The 20,288-nt window shown below is 40.6% G+C and overlaps 1 protein-coding gene across 1 annotated transcript in view; it reads right to left on the bottom strand.

The window, feature by feature from the left end:
• The window catches only part of LOC117212490 (polypeptide N-acetylgalactosaminyltransferase 2), a 202,167-nt gene extending 182,992 nt beyond the window's left edge, over positions 1-19,175 (bottom strand). The window contains exon 1 of the mRNA XM_033457381.1: positions 18,865-19,175. Coding sequence (XP_033313272.1) covers positions 18,865-18,954 — 90 coding nt within the window. The 5' untranslated portion in view covers positions 18,955-19,175. The remainder of the gene's footprint in view (positions 1-18,864) is intronic.
• Positions 19,176-20,288: the final 1,113 nt, after the last annotated feature.

The raw sequence follows: 20,288 nt of genomic DNA, 5'->3' as shown, positions 1-20,288 counted from the left end.
TTCTACGCGGCGAGGAAAGTAAATCGGTATTCGCGTACCTTCGCCGCGACGTGACAACGTTTCACGAGAAACAAAGCGTCGTTAACGGCGGGCGAGTAGAAATCGTGGGAGATATCCACTGCCTTAATTAACTAGGAACTTACGTGACTACCGCCAAAACGCTATCTCGGCTGCGGCGAATATTAGTACAAGCGTTTTCGAACATTCCACCTTTTCAGTCTTTCGTTCGACCCGTTTCGCCAAGAAGTAAAACGACGATGATACTATTTTCCGAGCACCAGTATTACTTCGTTACAACATTTCATTCGTAGCACTGTGCTAATTGCCACTGGTCTTGGTTCTTGATTACGATGAGTCGGTAACTTCTAAAGAGAGACAGAGAGAAAGAGAGAGGATTCTGAACGTTCGTCAGCTAATGGATTTACATTTACATTTTATCATCGCTGTCGGGAAAGTGACAAGTCGACAAATTTAAGTGTCTCCGAGTTACAAATCCGCAGCATTAAACGGATTACAATTTTTTCTAAATAAACTTATACTCGTTTTCTTGAAACTCGATGACGCCAACGTTCAAGGTTACAAAAATTCATACTACCTCGCCATCTCGGCAAAGCTGAAGAACCCAGCGGCCAAATAGGCGAAAAATTGCGCCACGATCTCGCGATTACTCCTCGCCATTAACGGGCACAGAAAAAGGAGTCACAAGAAATTCTAGGATAAAAACTGAGATCGGTTTGGAGCACCGCGGTTTCTTCCGGCTGGCGCAGTGCCGTTTCTCACGGCAGAAGAAAAGTGAATCGTCGTTGCGTAAAACGCGAGACTATGCGGCTGTTCCAGCGCGTCGCGATGAATTTCACGGCGAATAGAACGGCGTCCGGAGAAAGAGGAAAAGCGATGGCCGCGAAAGAAAAGTGACGCAAGATGAGACTGTGCTGGATCGAAGACGACTCGAGCAACTCACGAGCACTCTGGCTCGTGTTTCCTGTCGGTCGAACGCACCAGAAAATTGCACCGATTCCTTGTTTTGTTAACCATCGAGTCGACAATGTCGCCCGATTCTCTTCTACCGAGCGAGAAACGAACTTAGATGCTCGCGAAGAGTGTCTCTGGCTTTTTATGTGTTGACGAGCATTATGGAAATAGTAAGAAAAAGAACATAAAAGATGAAACGAACGAATGAAATGAAGCCTCAAAAAATTCGGCTTAGGTTTAATCGTATTTAATCGGTCGGGTAAATTAATATAATCGTATCATTTGTAACTGGCACAAAAGCACGTATGCATTTAAATCGTGCAATTCATATAGCTCGACTGCAATGAACAGGATATAGCGAAATAATGGGATTATCGTGTGACCATTGAACACTTATCGCGATGTAGTGTTTGGAAATTTCATAATCAAATTAAACACGCGATTCCAACTCGTTCTTCCACCAAAATTCGGTTTGATATATTCGATATTCCAGGTTGCTCGTGCCATGTGAAATTACTTTAAATAAGAGGAATGACCAGGAGAAGGAACGGGAGAAGGAACGAGAGAAAGATTGGTAAAGATGGAGGACAGAAAGAAACGTGTGGAAATCACGTGTATCACGACGAAACAGTCATGCTGAACAGGCCGAAAATTAATTATAGCCCGGCAGCTGTGTAATGAGTAATTTTGTTCTAATTAAGGCAGACTATTCGCGCGATGGATAAACGAGCCGCGGTGTTTAGCCTGCCATGCAAGGAACACGCGCAGAAGAGAAATGGACAATCGGATGTAATTAGTCTTCGATGAGATCTTTTTTTTGACGCACCGTGATCCTTGATAGGCATGAATCAACCAATTATTCTTTCAAAATGAATCTCGCTTGTTTAACAATGAGTGCAATTATGAAGCGAACGTATTTCGTAGTTCGCTTTTGAGAAGAACGGTCGCAATTGATTACACTTTTTCTCTCTCAGCTTACGGAATACGAAATAATATTTACATGATTGTCGTAAATAAATGTTTTAACGTCACAATACGATAATACATTAATTGGTAAATAAAATAAAATTTATGAAATATACGCAGATACGTGAATATGTAACTTTTAAATCACACGTTGTTATAAAGTATCTGTTCATTTGTATTCATTTTAACGAAGTTCATGCAATGAAATTTTAAATTAATTTGACATCGATAAATTCTCGTTAGTAGTCTGAAAAATTAATTGCCCCGAACAAACGACGAATCACAGTAACTGACGCCAATTACACGAACGCAGTTGAATTTCGGAGTGAAATCGAGTTGGCCCCTTGTTCGTTTAATGTTTCAACCTCCGAGGGGTGAAAAGCGAGCCCCTGTAAGCCGAGCGTAAAAAGACAGGCCGCCGGTGGATGCTATGATTTAGAGGACGTAGATGACACTTGTAAAGCGTGCATTGTTCCACCCTTTTTGTAGCCCTGCAGGTTCAGGGCAGCCGCGTGATACCGAGAACGCGTAGGGTGCATCCTATTTTGCAAATACCACGCTAACGATTGGAAATCAGTGAAACAGGGCCACGTACAGCATAGGCGAGTGATTTACCGTATCCTGTTGACGGGGCGATGCATCACCCAGCGGCGGAATATCTAACCGAATGGAACTGAATTTCCTTCGTTTGCGTAACTCACAACTTGCACTATGTCGGAATTTTTAACGTAACTGTGACCGATCTCCGAAACTCGTTCGTGATACTCCTATTCCTTTTTCCTTTTTCAAACTGCTTATTAATATTTCATTTCATAAGGCAAATAAAGAGTAAAATGAAATGATCAAATTAAACGAATTACATGTGGGAATAATATTAATTTCCTGCTGCAAAGGTAAATACTTGTCATAGGAATGTCTGCGGTTAACGGTGGAAAAATTAGCGGAAGCCTACGGTGACCGAACTTCCGAGCTAGCTTTAATTAAACAAAATTCGCCGCGACTAACTTCCAACCATTCGGCGTTCGTTCAAATTTTTAAATTGCCATAAAATTCCTGCTGGTCACTGTCGTAACGCGACTTGGTTTAATACTAACATGAGATCATGCACTGTAACGTTAAAAAGTACATGTCACGCCGCGTGTGTGTCATGAAAAAACACCTATGTTCCTGTTGCTCTTTAATTCATTAAAAAATACATTTGAGCAATGATTCACGTCAGAGTAAAATTTTAACTACAGTAAATAATGGTCAGTCTATTCAGCTGAAATAGAAGAAGAATAATTAGATGGGAAATAGAAAAAAATTGTCAAGTATGAACAATGCGACGAATGTTTTCGAACGTGAAAAAAATACGTAGAGAAGGTGGCAAGATAACAATCGTTCAATTTGCGAGATCGAATGTCGGCGTAAGCTGCATCGGGGGCCGGATAAAGGGGCTTTCCGTGGAAATATAGCGACTTTTTTTCGCGACGTAGTCGCACACCATCGACCGTGCACGCAGCCTGCACACACGTACGCGACTCGGCTTAACAAAAGGGTAGCGTACGATAAATCTCGCCAGGCTACTGAGGGGGTTAAAAATTAACTCGGTTGATGCCGCAAACCCCCTGTATCCCGGTTATTTATCACGATCTACAGTTTATTGTTCCAAGAGAAATTTTTGGCAAAAGAAAATTCGTCCCTAAGAGTGACACGATTGGATATGGAATACGAATCGCACGCCAAAAACTAGAGGAGAAACCTTCGTATTTTCCATCGTTACTTTACCTGCGTAAGAAGTTAACGGCGTATTAAACGTATTAAAAATGAATTTTAAATTCATCCGAAAGTTCCTATGATAATGCAAACACGAATAACGGTTAGACTAACGAAGTTTCATAAAATAAAAATGGGAAAAGTTCGTGATTAGAGCTCGAGCCATCCCCGGGTTTTATCGAATATCCCGCGGGAGGGAAGAAGAGCTAAACAAATAGCGGGAAGCAGGTCGGGGTAAATTCGGCTGTTTTGTTTTTCTTCGGGCCTTAGACGGCCGGGAGGAGAGATCCTATTTAATTGTGATTAACGTGCAACCGAGGAGGCTACAGCCGGTGAAATAAAATTAAAACAGATAAATACTGCGCACTGCGGTATTCGCCGCGTTCCCAGAGGTGGTTGCACACACGCCACCCCGTTCTCCCCACTTGAAACCACTCTGCTTACCTCCGAACAACCCCTTCCCACTGTGTATGTGTACGCGTCACTTTTTAACCCTAGCTCTTCCTCCCTACGTTTCGCCTTTCTGTCGCGCCCGTTCGACTCCATGTACAATGACGAAAACCACTCCTCATATTTTCATGCGACGAAACACGCTCCTCCTCCTCGCTTCTAGTCGTCGTCGTCGTCGGATTCGGAGTCGTAACCGCCGACAACGGTCACGCGAATGCCCAGAAAGCATTTCACCAAACAAAATATTTCCCTGCGAGGATACCGCTAATGATACGGGTCCCGAAAAGTAAGGAGACGTGATATTAAATCTTCATAACCAGTCTGTTTTACAGTCAAGATATCCTTTCGTTATCGTGTTAATAGTGGAACAACAATGATGCACGGAGTCGGAGAAAAGCAATTAATGTTTTTACATCACCCATTTTTGCTCGATTAATGTACGTGTTTTCTGCTCATTCGTTCCAGTGTCCTGGACAAAGGCTCTTTTATTGAAAACTTCTTGCAACTGCGAGCAAGGATGATCTTCTTATGACGGTTTAAAAACCACGGTGGCATATTGGTTATTTAAGCTCGTTTAAAGTATCTCGATATTTCAACGCAACATCAAGCTGCTTACCCGATCAACTCAGAGTCGATCGATAGTTCGGAGTAACCTCATAATTCCGTATACCTGGCTTCATCGGCCAACGAACGCTTCCACGAAAACATCGACAGCCGGAAAAGAACATCGTGTGCACAGGTCACCGGAGGATCGTTAAAAAATTTTAAGATCTCCCGCTGCCGTCCTAAAAGCCGTTCCAGAAACGGCTGTAACCAGCACGATTCCCCGACGAAGACCCAGTCCTCGAGACTGGAAAAACCTCAAACACGAGCTTGTTTACATTCCCATAAACGCGAAAATAGCGTTTTACGGCAGCCGGTGCACTCTGCTCTTTTGGACAGAGCACGAAGACACACAATTCCGTGCAATTCTCGCTCGTGTTACCCGGGTCAATTACGTCGAAACCTTACCGCACACAATACCACTCGGCGAAAGCTGTAGGCTGGAACACACCGTGGGACAAATTATGTCAGGTATCGGGTACATTAGGAAGGCATTGTCGTATGGCCGAACAACGTATCGAGTGTCCATGTAACTAGTTCATTGTTGGACCCGAGGCTCGAATAAATCTTGACAATTAACCTCGTCGAATCGCTTCCTCTCGAATATCGAACGATTTATGAACAATCTTGAGCTCTCCGCCGTATAATTGCGAAATTAGACAGCAGTTCGCGGAATTCAACAAGCATCAACTACAGCGAGGTACTAGCAAGAGGTAAAGTAGGTATTTCGAAACGTCTGGAATATATCCTCCGAGATCGTTTGCGGAAAAGTCGACGCGAATCCGCTTTGGTCGTATACTTCGACGGAATAATCATCTTTTACGGAACCATTTCGTTCCGCTATCATACTCGTATGACGAGTAACAAGCCGGTTAAGGCAGCAGGTAAGAGTTTGTAAAAATCGCTGGCGCGGAATTACAGAAAATTCAGCGCAAATACCTCGCCGGGAGAAAGCTTACGGGCATTTCACGAACCGAAACGAGTCGCATACGACGAGGCGCGTAAACTGAACGGCGCGGCGGCTCGCGCAACGGGAAAAGGGAAGGTTTCACGTCAACCGCGCGCCAGTGAACTCTTCGAAATACAATTTCCAAACTAATGGAACTGCGGTGTTTTCCATCGCTATCCAGTTCGTCGAGCGAAAACGCCGTCCATTGTCTTTCGTCTGAAAACCGAAAACTCGGAACGCCGCGAGGCGGCCGGCATTTGCATTCATTAATTACAGGGCTGAACATTTAAAGCCAGTCAAGTTAGATTTGGCTAGATTTTCAGCCGGGTCTCCTCGAACGGTTCTGCTCACAGTCGAACATAATTATGGATGCGAAAGTCGAAGACTCGAAAGTCGAGGTTCGAAACGCACACTCTTGTTCGTAAATATTGAGACACCTTACGCTTTCAATTATTATAATTTAAAGCTTCAACTATCAAGGAAACCGTTGATCGGCCAAGATTTTGCACTTGCGCAAGATAACGATGCAAGAATTCGTAAGAATAATTTCTATTAGTTACAACAGTAAGAGGAACATACGAGTAATGTACTAAAGATCATACACGTAAGCATCTACAATTCCCTATAACGTATCAGTAACCCAAATCACATTAAAAGAATTTTGTATGGAACAGATAAAAAAAAAAGTGAAAGAAGTTCACCTATGTTACGTAGATAAGAAAAACAAAGAGTTGGATTATATTAGGTTGTCCGAAGTTTCTTCCATTTCATAAAGTAATAATAGATGAACAACAATTTCTGCTTTATATTATTTTACTGAATTAAGTATGATCCATTTCGTTCTATTTCTATTATTATATTCGTGCATAATTCAATAAACTGATATAAAACAAAAAATATTGTGCGTCTATCATCTCCTTATAAGACGAAAGAAACTTTTCGGACAACCTAACACATACACGATACAAACATACTCTATTAACTAACATGTCTTACAAACTGCGATGTGTTTCGTACAGCTATCGGCACAGGAATGCCAATAAAAACGAAAAACTAGCGGCTCTCTGCTACCGCTAATTGTCTCGAATAACTGTAATGTTCGTACAAGTATAATCTCAAAGCTTCTAACAGCCTAAAATCTTAAACAGTTTTTTAATCATATTCGGTATGTATACATATGTACATACGTATATAGGAGAGGAAAGGAGAATGACGAGGGTCCTCCAATTGATTCGGTCGAAAGTCTCCCCTCGGGGTTGTCGCAACGTTGACGAGAAACAGGAAAGAAAAAAAGATGGGTCGCCGTCTTCCGAGCCTTGGAGGCTCTGATACAGCTCTGTATGGTTGCGCGAGTAACGATTCGTAAAACGAAAGAGCTGATTAACCGAATTACCGAATTCACGCGGATATTAGCGAATAAAGGAAAACGGATGAAAACGCGAAATTATATTTCCTTGGGTGGTGTTCCCTTTTTCTCGCAGGTTCGTTTGCCGCGCTTCAGAAAAATGTTCGCCACGACCCACGTTAATTATATTTAATTAAACCCTCTTCATGCGTGATCGAACAAGAGCAGCATTTCAGGATCTCTTTTTTTCTCTAGTTCTTTTCTTTTTCTTTCTTTTTTTTTTTTCATTTTTTTCATGCAGAGAAAAGAACGATTTCGTTATAGTTGGAGCCGAATTCACGAGAGAACCGTTACACGTCGCTGGACAATTCCACGGGGGCGAATTAACGAGTGCCAGCTGATTCATACGTAGCCACGGAAGAATTAACGCTATTAACGAACGCCGCCGGCAGTCACGGCAGATGGCGAGGCCATGGCTAGAAAAGTACGATTAAACTGTGCGCCGTCGTGCACGCTGCCACCTTAATTAGTCCAGATTTTCCTTGGACTACGAAGAATACCGAAACCGCCCCGACCTTTCCTCTGTCCGACGACCTAATAAAATCCACGGCACGTTCATCCTCTTTCCGCGTAAGACTCTCCACACCGGGAACCAAGTTTTATTTTGCGGATCTGCTGAATTCGTCGAACCAATGAAAAGCGTAGATGAATCTTTGTCGTTGGCAGAACTTGCACACAGGTTAATGTTCTCTCGTAGATAGCGAGTGAGAACCGTAGCTTCTATTTAAATCTGTCGTGAATCATACAGTAGAATCCCCGTAATGACGATAGTAATAATATTCTGGTTAAAACCGCGCATTATTTCTAATGTGAATTTCAACCTGTCACGAACCACCTTAATCAACTCCGTCATAAATCGAGAAATACAGGAAAGTGATGATGTTACAAATGCTATTTTTTAGACTTATCTTGGAATTTATGTAATGAAATTAAAAAATTACTCGAAAGTAGATTTGACGAGGCTAGTTTCTGAGACGTTTATGTAACGAAATATTGATCAAAAAAGTGATATAAGGATGAGCATCTCTTATCCGTTAAAGAAATTCGACGAAGCTCAAAGGCTTTTCGTCTCATTTTGCACCGTCAGTCCAGGCGGACGAATCTATCAGATGCACTGTAAATGGAACAAAGGTCAAGTACCCCGGTGTTCCGGTTCTTTCTGGTGGCCGCGTCGCAGTGAAACACGCGAGACTGATAATTGGCACCGATCTTACAGCCATGCAAATCACACGGGACTGATCCGTCTGGGAAACTGGATCAAACGTCGTGTTCTAGCACTGGTGGAACGCTATCTTATAATCAGAGAACGCTATGACCTGCCATGGAATCACAGAGAAACGGAACCGGTACTCATCGAGCGAAAAATAATTTAATTTTCACGAGATGACACATTTCCTGCTGAGGAATAGGAGAAGCTCGTTGAGTATTTTTCTTCGTTTTTATGCGGCGCCTTTGCCTTCCGTTTCCACGCGTAATCCTTTGCGAAAAAACGAGCAGCGAGTATAAAGAGCAAAGGCGCGAAACGGGGATCCGCGAACCCAATTTCCGTAACGTCGTGAGCAAACCCGTTAAAAAACAACTCGACGACGGGCTCTATTCATCGGCGACGTTCCTGTCTGCACTGTTATTGAACCTTCGAACGAATCGCCAAAATTTCCGCTTGCGCGGCTTTATATCGCGGTTTATCGTTTGCCGGCGCGAGTCATGGCGCACTTTGCACGTTTTGTAACTATGAAATTATGAATAAAATCTCGCGGAGAAATAAATGAAATACAGAGTGCTCGATGATATAGGGGATAATAATTTACCAACTACATAATAATATTAGCGAATTGACAAGTTACGAGAGGCTATATAAGACTTCTCTTTCAATTTTCGTCGAATAGAATAATCAGATTATTAGTAATTTAGGAACTATCATAAAGGCAACTATTATAGACTATTATAGAAGTAAAACTTCACTAATAATACTTGTTTAAAATTGCGTAAGGGAGCTACAAGTATGATGCAATTGAAGAAGACAAAGGAAACAACAAGACGTGGGATTTTCAATTTTCTATCATCTGTATAAGTAGCATGAAATAGTTAAAAAGGGAAATAATCCGATAAATTCGAAAATATAAGACTTTCGAAAATAGCTACGAACAGTAAAGTTGTTGTATCGCTTCAAATTTAAGAGGTCTACGTACATCTTTGTGAAAGAACAAGACAAAGACCAAAGCTCCAACAAATCAACGCAGAATTTCTAATTACCGGGAAAACTAATCAGCCATTCGTTTCAGATATCGAGAGGGGTCGCCAATGAACTGACGCGTGATCTCTGAGCCGGAGCATGTTAAAATCGGCCGCGTACCGGCAGATTCTACGCGGAAAATCCTATTTCGACGGCGCGGCGATTCCCGATGAACGAACGCGAGCAATTTCATCAGGCTCGTGTCTCGGCTGGGTACGCGTATACGTGTCGGCCGTAGCGCGTTAGTCCGACATTGTTCAGGCAGAAATGCACAGCTTCGTGTAAACACACGTGCGATGTATGCACACGCGTCTACAGGCCAGCTATTACTTATTACCAAGCCAGGTCAAGATATTAATCACAGTTATCCTTGGGAAGTCAGCGCGCCGTGTCTGAACGTTTTGCATAAAGCGAAACGAAACACACCGGAACGGATGTTTAAGGAAGGTGAAATGGAAACAGGAATTCGTTCAGCTTTAGAGAATTATGCGCGTTTATCGCGAATGTAGGAGAAAATTGGACTCGGAGAAAGTTTTGCTGGAACACGAATGAAATTTTTTTTTTCAGTCGTTCTAATTTCTCGTACGAGTCACTGTTTTAAATAAACAGGCGTATGAAAATATTCGAATAGTCGCAGAAACTTTTTACGAATATATTACGTATGTCATATGATACATAAAAGTTTTATAGGCGTATAAATTTTCCATGTTAAATGTCCTTGTAAGTTGAATAATATTCAACAACGCTTTGTAAATTTTCTTGTTCTTATAAGTAGATTAAATACCATCAATAAAATACGTGAATATTCCAACGACGCGGTATGTGACATCTGTTTAACGTCGTGTTTCAACTATTTTAGAGTTCAAAGATGATCGTTGTCGGAGATAAAAAGCATTCATCCTAGACACATTACGCTTCATCTCGCGGTCGTACATATCTCCGGGAGCATTCTCCCGGCAGTAGATGTACTTGCGAGCACGCGGAAATTAAAGCGCGTAAAAACGTGTACGGGCGTGGAGAGGTGAAAAAGCGGCTCATGGTTCATTTGCGACGACGAGGAGATGAGTTGACGTGCGACATTACAGTCTCGTAACCGCATTGTAATTCCAACAATTCGCGTCGCGATTGCAACCCGGCTCGCTATATTATTCCGTCTCCGGAAAGATTCTGCTGCTTTTAGGATTGTTATCGTGTAAATTGCGTCCTGCGCACCAGTAAAACCCACGAAAATAACCCACTATGCGTCGAATGTAGTTTGTCAATCGTCAGCAAATTTCCTTGGCAGATAAAAATTCGCTGTTGAAACTTGGGACGCGGACGATCGTGTGGAACAAACAGTTGGATACTGACCGAATATTCTCGCCAGGGCAAAAAGTATTCGCGTATCGCGCGAGACGCGGCGCTGAACGAAAGGGTAAGTCGAGGAGTGATAGAAGGAACGCTAAGTAAAAGCAAGAGGCTGCGCGCTACATGCATATGCAAATTCGCGTGACGTCGAGGATAACCGTCTTGGTTTCCTCCTGGCCGGGGGACTCTGATCGAGACCATAGTCGTCGATTAAATATTTACACGGAACGGTCGACCAAGTACATAAGTACCAGCCCAGAGCGCGATCGAGATTAATTTTGAACGTGTTTGCCAAGACCGAGACAAGCTGGCAAATAAACCGATTAACTGTTTATCGAAACTTAGCTTTTCACGGGGGCTAATGCAGCCGGAAGACTATTAACGGTTTGAAAGGGACGAGACCGTTCATATACTCGGAAGCTCCAAGTTTCCCCCCAAATAGTGACAAACTGGAGGAGTAACTAATCGATACTGAAACGGCGTTCGAGCAAACTATCATTGGTAATGTTAGAGGCGGCTTTGTCATTAATAAGCTACGTTATTAACAAGCGCGACGAAATTAATATTCTCTTTCTTAACGTTTTCTTTAGCAGAACAAAATCTATCCGCGTGGTGCGAACAACTATCGATAAATCGACAGGTGTTTTCGGTAGCGATCCAATCTAGTGACAAACTGGTCATTAGAAAATTCACAAGGCAAATCGATGCCGGATTTACAGCGACCGCTCGTTTCGTAGCGAACGGATGGTAACAATCCGCGCAGAAAGCGAATTTAAACGGGCTCTGTCGCATCGGTTACAAATAATACAGAGACCGGCTACGGTTGCGCCGTAGACAAACGCGTTCAGTGGCAATTACACGTAACCAATTATGCGCGCTGCGTTCCGGTTATTTAACACGACTCATGCACACGCCTGGCGAACCCTATTGCGTTTAATTGCATCGCATCTTCGAAACTGTATCGTGTTTGCACCGGCCGCTTTTAGGCGAAACGGATTTATACGCGGTTCGAGCGAAACGAATTTCCAGCGAAGTGAAATGTTCGAAACTCTGATTTTACCGTGCAACTTTCAGCTTCTAGAAATTGAATCGAAACTCGGCGCTCTTTCACAAATCCCATTGTTACTCGAATTCATAAATAGAGCGGACCGGCAACTAAAAAACAGAAACGAGACGCGTACCAAACAAAGAAACCAATCATTATCTTCTGCTCTATGAAAAGCTTCTCTGAGATCTACGAACCAGCTAATTAATAGACACGATCGGAAACGTGGTTTATTTTCCTTGTTTCTCTTCGCTTTTTTTCTCTTCTTTTTTCTTTTTTTGCCACATAAAACAGACATGAACGTCGTTTCATGGAACATGAATAGCTGACATATTCGACGACGTACATTCTATGACTATACACGCACGCCACAGCCACACGCGTGCGTGGGCGACCGATCACGGTAGAACAGGGTCACCAAAATGTAGAACTGGTCTTCCAACGATCAACCCTATTTTCCAGATTCTGAGTGCATGCATATACGCTCCCTTTGATGTAATTCGACACCTACAGGCAGAGCGCGCTAAACTGTGTGCGCACAGGCATGCTGATGAATTTGCGTTGCTTTCTAATGGCTTCACCGATTAATGAACAACGGCGAAATGCGTGCTAGCGAGCAGCAAGCGCCAGGTGAGCACGCGTGTTAACGTGTGTGCGACGAATCAGCAAATTGCTTTTCGAAATTTCGAGGTAATGTATATAGCTCGCAAATGGATATTACATAGACGAAACCAAGCTACAATGCGATATTTGGAACATTTGGTAAAGAAAGTGGAATACGATCCATGGAAAGTGTTGGCAAAATTTTGTACCTGTTATATTTCCTTCTTTTCTATTATGTTACATAAGGAGAAGGCTTTTAGACACGAAACAGCTATTTTAATTCCCTTTTTCATTTTTAGTTGGCACAGATATACAGGCTGCTTAACCACAAATCCATTACTGTCCCCCGCGCGCTTCAACTCCTTTACTATATTTTTTTAAATTAAGCTTTAAATGACTTATATTTGTATAACATTTTTTGCTTGTTTATACCCATAGAGTAAACTGACAGAATCTGTTAAATCCTGGGATATCTTGTATGTGTGACGCGTATCTCATTCGTTCTGTTACTTTAAATCCTATGTTTTATACTGCTGTATTTGTTTCACCCGACCCTATTACCCTTCGCAATACTCTGTTATCGATAAATATAGAGCAAGTCTAGCAGAAGTTTTAAAAACGCGTCTAGACGAGTGGCTAAATTAGAATAGCGGATGTAAGCGCGACTTTTCTGAAGGGAGAAGTGTATTTTTAAAACGAGTGGAAAGGATGCTGAGAGTTTTTAAATAGAAAGCAACGTAGAAGCATTGGAGTTTCGAAGTTTCGAAGGAGTATAGCCCGTATTGCATTCGATCGAAAGTACAAGGTTTTTTTTTAAAAAAGATTTTTATTACTCCTGATTCTAGAACGAGTGAAAGATTTTAAGACCGAAAGTTTCCTTTGAAAAATCCGCTTTACCGCATATTGCATTCTCGTTGGATAGATAATATTGAAAGCCAATTGCTCGCTTTTGCGTCCAATAAAGGGTATTCTTTAAAAAGAAATACTTACAATCGTCCGATAACACGGGTTAGATGGAATCGATGGACGGAAATTAAAGTCCAGAACGGGCCGATAAAAACGATACACGGCCAACGGAACGGGACAACCGCGTCCATTATTCAACCTTTTTCATGCGCTTTTATATCTGCATAACTCTCTAGTCTCCGTCTTCCTATTGTCCATCTATTAAAACGTTAATAAACGCTGCAAAAGACCTTTTAGAAACGATCAAATTTTGATGAATCATAAACGTACTTAACTTTATAAATCTTACATAAAACGGCTGATATGGATTTCAATCTCGATAAAAAGGATCTAACGTTAATGCGTATCGTACAAGGAAAATATATTCAAGAAAATACATACGAAATACATACTGTGAGACACGATTTCGTTGCAAAGTTTCGGAGAAAATTCCACACGATTTACGCCAAAGGGAATAAACATCACATAGTCGGACCATTTGCTAACAACACGTACTTCGCACGCGTTACGTTCTCTACCGCCTTCTACGCGTCGTTTTTCATTTTATTCTAATTTTTATCGATGATTTTGTCAAAAGGAAACTATTCAGAAATTTTAACCAGCCGTCGATGCCACGTGCACCATCAAAGAATCGGTTGTTTTACGAGACGTTCGACGCGTAACGTCGATATCTCGTAAAGAGTTTTGGCACGTCGCCGTTCCTTCGGGTATTTGTCCGAATATCGGTGACTTCTTTTTAACAACTTCACAGCTCGCTACGTAGCGTAATTATAATTCAATGGTTTATCGTAATCGATGAATAAATTAGACGAAAGATCGTGAATATTGAAATTTGGTGATTGTCGAGTTTAATGGCCGAATCGTTCTTTATGGAATTAAAGACGAAGACAAAAGAATGGAATGGAGATTTTTGAAAGGTAACGGAGAAAGGAAAATGGTTTTCGCGGATCTACGAGGCTTGTGTCCCGAATGCTCGATGATGCAATCATCGTAACTCGACAGAGACGCGCGGAAACGTTTCTATCGTGGCTTTCGAGTTTAATGGCCGAATCGTTTCCTGCAGGATCGCGCGATTAGTCCGCTCCATTAGAGCGTCAGCGATTAACGCTGCGCTGCCGACGATAGAAAATCGTGGTCGAACGGTAGGAATCGTTCTTCGCATGGATCCGGATCGACGACGTAGTTTTCCACGCCCGGGGAAAAAAAACGCAGTCACGCGGCAGCCTTTTCAGCCTCGTCGTAAAAGTGGATCAACCGCGATTTCGTTAATCGCTTACACATCGTCAATGGAGACCGATCAGATTTTAGAGATTTTACAACAACCGGACTTAATGTCGTTTCTAATAGAAAAATTCAATTATTTCGATTACTACGATTAACAGTGTGTCGATTAAAGCTCTATAATTCACGCAACTAATAATTCCAAACGTCAAATCAAAACGAGCTCGCATTGGCTACGAATTCAAATACGAATTTCACGTTCCAATTTTAATAGTAATATCGCTGCGATCGGATCGCTCACATTTTATCGAACCATTGAATCCGTTACATTATTTCGAATAATAATAAGAATCTTACTTTGAAACAAGGATACTGGAATAGCCGGTCGTTTAAAATTTTATTCGAACGAATGATCATCTCTCGCCGTTTTAAGGAATGTTTTACCCTATCAATGGTTAATTACTTCCTATAGATATTCCTGGAAACGAAAGCCGAGTCATTTGTCCTAACGATAACGACTCGTTAAAATGAAAAAGCTATCTGTCGAAGGATGAGAAAATTATCTTGCGTTACATGTTTCCGCTAACGACAATCGTTGTTTCAGAAACAAATAACGTTCGACGAATTGTTCGTGACTGGTGAATCAAAAAACCGTCTCGATAACGGTCACCATAATTTGGAACTTCTCCGAAACTGTCGGGATCGCTTTCACTTTGCTGCCCAACGCGTAACGGATCGTCCATTACGTTCGTTTCTCATTGCTAACGGTAGATTTTTCGATCGTTCGAAATCTGGATCGAGATGACAACGCGACACGACGAATGGATACGAGAAGGTTGAAAAGTGAAATTACGCAGAAAGAGGAAACGAAGAGTCGATACGATACTCGAGAGTGGAGGAGAGTTAATTTTTTATGCATTCCTCCGACGCAATTGTACTTTCCTTTCTTTTTTACCTTTTTCTTCCGTGAAATTGCATGACCTGAATTTCGATCAAGAGGAAAAAAAACAAATAGCGTTTATTGAAAAAATAATCGGAAATCTCACGACACAGATGTAGATGAATTTGGATTTATATGGACGATAGTTTAATAACGTGGCGATATTTTATCAGAAGAAAGAACGTTAATACATCTACGGTGCAGTCGCAACGCACCGCATTCCAGGTCGAACGAAACCAGAAAATTACAGGACTATAAATCAGAAAATGTTGCGGTATATGAAATGCCGTTCGTCGATACACGAGACCGTTTTAATATTGCACTCAAAAATATGATTATGATCATTGACCTCCTTCCTTTCATTTTGTTTCGATCATAAAAATGAAAGAGTACAAAATAACCGAGGAATAAATAGTTTGAAATAAAAGATCAAATAATACTTCGGCGTTCCTCGCTGTCGATCTTTCCTAAATGGTTAAAGCAAAGGTCGTTGAAGCACGAATCACGGAAAAATTCGGTGAACATCCGCGTTAATTTCACGAGATATTGCACGCAAATAACTCGGGCACAACAAATTCCAAAATTTTTCATGTACCAAACGCATCCTATTACGAAATATTCGAGTCGATCAAAATTTTCATTCAAATTTGTTCGTAAAAATGAATTTGCATCAGCTTCCAATCTATCCGGAGCTATAATTAAAACAGCTATAAAATGTAAAAATTACATTTCTACTAACGTATCTTCCATTTTCTTTCGTTATTACGATTCAAATAATTAATTTTTAAACACCATGACAGACATACGTGGCGTTACGCGAGTCAAAAATAAGTTCGCGCAAGGTTTCTGTGCTTTATTCACCAGTTGCTTGCAAGTTGAATACACTACTACCGGGGACGCGTGCACGTGCCACGCTCGCTGGGTCCATTCACGAGGCCGTAAACACATCAGTCAATCTTTCAAGCCTGGAGTTGCACTAATGCATGCAGGGTAAACGGTCTTTACAAGAGCTAATGCAAATTTTCCGATACCGTCTCGTTGAATTGCGTTCTCGAAGATCTATGTGTGTACGTATGATATACAAACATACGTATTTAAAAGCTTTTCTATGAAAATACAAAGGTTTAAAATACAGGAATATGCAGGAAATTTTCCAGCAAACTTCGTTCTATTAATGTGGAAATTAAGAATTTGTAATTACGAAGGGAAAATTTGAAACAGAAATTTATTATGCGCCAAATTTGAAATGCAAAATAAATTTAAACAGTATTAAGGTTTTATAGTGCTAACACGCTTTTAAAATGCACGGAAGAAACAAATTTGCCACGTTGTTTGACGTGACGTATAAAATTCTTTCTATAGCAATGTACGAGCTATAATTTGCCACGTTTCTTTTCAAGTATCGCACCTAATGGTTCGCGGAAATCGTCGGCTCGTGAAGCAAGGCTTCGCGATTTATTCAACGCGTAAGATAAATATCTGTTACCAGAGCGGCTGAATAACATCGAGAATCACTTTCACTCTCTTTTCCGCGACTCGCACGGGTTACTCGCTGCATTGCCTCTAATTAACGTGTTTACGAGAAGGAGTAATAAGAACAGGCTGGGAGCGAGTTACAAAATCGTGGAAAATCGTGGTTTTCGAATGATGAATATGCCTTGATGTAGGAAAGCAATTTAAAGTGCAGTAGACAGAAGTTAATTTTCGTCCCTAAAAGAGAAATTACAGGAGTTTCAGGATCAAAGGATACTAAACTTTCTGTCATTTGTAATTAATATCACGTTGAGTTTCTTTGATATTATCCTATTACGAGTTTGAGAGATCTTGTTAACAATAGAAATTCATAATAATATGTAATATACATAAATTAATTACTATGGTCATAACTATTACGCTGTAACATCGCTGTACGAAAAAATTAATCGAAAATAAAGAATAAAAAGTTTTTTAAATAAGGTTCCGTTTTTAAGAAGTCAATTTTAAAAATGTATCAAGTACGCGTGTAATCAACTGGGATATTGATACGCTGAACAGCTCCTACTATTAAGAAATTGGAATTGGTAGGTAACAAAATCCAACGTTAATCATACTTGGAACTATAAATATGAATAGAAAGAAAGAAGAAACAAGCTAGAGTACAATTTTATAATAGTAAAATAGTACATAATTAATAATAATAGTATAGTTTATAATTGTAAAATAGTACAATTTACGGAACATTCTGTATATACTAAATACATATATGCATACAATATCAAATAAAGTATGTCATGAAACGTAAACATGTGTATATATTTATTTTGTATGTTGATTACATACATAATCACACACAAAATTTGCGAATGTGAATGTTAAATTGCAAAACATAACGGCGTATGTTCGAATCGGCAAGATCCCGGGACAGACCATTGGTATTGTTTCTAAAGCCGTACGAACGATTGTATGTTACTAATAAAGGCGTAACAAGCGGCAGAATTCGGCTGCGAACGCCGTCGTTATTTGCCGCGTATTAACCATTTGCCATACTTCTCGTTACATTCCCCGAGAACTCTAATTCCCAACCTCCGCATGACACATAAACGGGTCACATGATAATCGTTCCAGATTCAAATGCAAAATCGATTCAAATGACACCACGAAAGATAACTTTCGTATTATATCACGAAGAAAATTGAGACAACGTTACGAATGCTCACATCTTCTACATTCAACGTTCCACGTTTCACGGCTCGACGAACACGACGACAAAGCATTTGGACGGAGGATCGTATTTTCGTCGTCGCAGAATCGCTTCCGATTCCATTATTAAAACATCGCGATCCACCGCGCGAAAATAAAAAGATATTATGAAACAGAGTTCAACATCTCATAAATATAGTATATACAGTGACTACAAAAAGTATTTGTACATATTACTGTTTTTCAATGAAGCGTTTATCAGTATCCACATTACTTTTTCATAACATTAATTTTATGTAGTCATATCAAAGTACTACCAAATGATACGAATCTTAATATAACTTTCGGCTTAACATGCATAAATGCTATAATAAATATAATAGTATACAAACTGAACATATTATTACATACTATTACAAAACTGCAGCTTTTAAACATAAATAATAATATACATAGACATAAACATAAACATAAACATTGTTAGGCTGTGAACTATGCGAATTTCTCATATTCGATGTTTGTAAATAACAGAGCCTCCCTCGAGTAATGTCACGACTTCTTTCTTTGATACATCGTAAATCACAGAAATTCGAGCAGCGTGTGCTTACAATGAAAGGGGAGCGTGGCTTTCGCGTGGGGCTGCGCTCCGATCGTCGAACGTCGAGCACATGGCGGCCAAGATCACGCAACCGGAATTACGCTCATGACAAAAGACAATTCATTGACATACCTTGCTATCTCGCGACGTGTGGTAGTAATAAACAAAGGCGAACATCCACGCGCATGACAGCAGCAACACAATTTTCACATTTCGCCGCATCTCTGGACGTGTATCGTGTTCAATCTCGCCCCTCGTCCTCGTCTACGGTCGGTGATCTCGTACCACCTCGTATGTCCACGTTTCACGCGCGGTGTTTCGTTCGGAAAAAACGGACCACGCACACCCGCCGCCGAGTACGCACCGCAACACCGTGGACAAACACCACTAACGCGAACGAACCGGCAGCCGAAGCCATACTGTCCGGCTTCGACGAGAACGGCGGCTATGCGGTCACTGCGAACGTGCCGAAGCTTCCCAATCCCCACGCCAGGCGGCGCCTCAAGCGCAGTTTGTAGGCTATGACGCCCACTGGCCTCCTTAGCGCGAAATTTCGAATCTCACAGTATGGCCCGCCTAATTCTTACATCGGTTTCATGCTGACCTCTCTATGCAACGCGATGCAACTGCTTACGGATCTTTTCGTATATACTGATTCACGAAAGTATTCCAATATTTATAGATATCTTTCACGAACATATTATGTGTATTATAGGAAATATCTTGAGCAATATTATAGAGCACTGCTACATGATTATATTAATAAAGTATGAAACTAATCTGAAAATATACGTAAAAATTAAGATATTCACTGGAGGATATATATATATATATATATGTGGAGATCACAAAAATGTTTAAGCAGTAAATTATCTATTATATTAATAAGTCTTAATATTCAATGGAAACATATTTAAAACTTATGAGTAATCATGCCGTACACTAATTTTTTATAAATATATATATATATGTAATAAATATTTTGTAATTTCCATATACATTTCCGGATTAGTTTTAAATTTTATCACTATAATCATGACAGTCATGTCTCGTTACATGTATTAATGTTTTACATATAATCACATGCAATATGTAGATAAAACTATTTTATAATAAATGCTGGAATATTTATATGCGAGTGTATACGCAAATCGTATCGCATAATGAAAGAATAATTTGACGGTCGTATCGCGGGAAGAGCAAGTTAGCATAAAGGTCTTTTCTAGACCTTCAACTATAATTCCTTCGTTTATTCTGAAAACTTTTCTGTGCATGCTTTGGTTATTTTAATTTCATGGTGAATCATGTAAATGTGAGGAAATACGCAATACGGTCCTTGAGCAACTGCGTTATCAAAGCTTATTTTTGTATATTTTCGGATCGTCTTGCTTAAATCGCGAAAACGTATTTTTACAGATCCAAATTAAAATCTAATCCAAATTTTAAACACATTGATGGAAGCCAAAAGCAGCCTACTCACCGATCATCGAAATCACTGTGCCCACAGCTTCCTTCTCTTTTCATGTATGTCAAAGAAATGGAAAATTAAACTAGAA

This window comes from Bombus bifarius, unplaced genomic scaffold, assembly GCF_011952205.1.
Source record: "Bombus bifarius isolate JDL3187 unplaced genomic scaffold, Bbif_JDL3187 scf7180000008307, whole genome shotgun sequence".
NCBI classification, from domain to species: domain Eukaryota; kingdom Metazoa; phylum Arthropoda; class Insecta; order Hymenoptera; family Apidae; genus Bombus; species Bombus bifarius.
The sequence above is the reverse complement of the archived record's forward strand: the minus strand, read 5'-3'. Positions and strand labels throughout refer to the sequence as shown.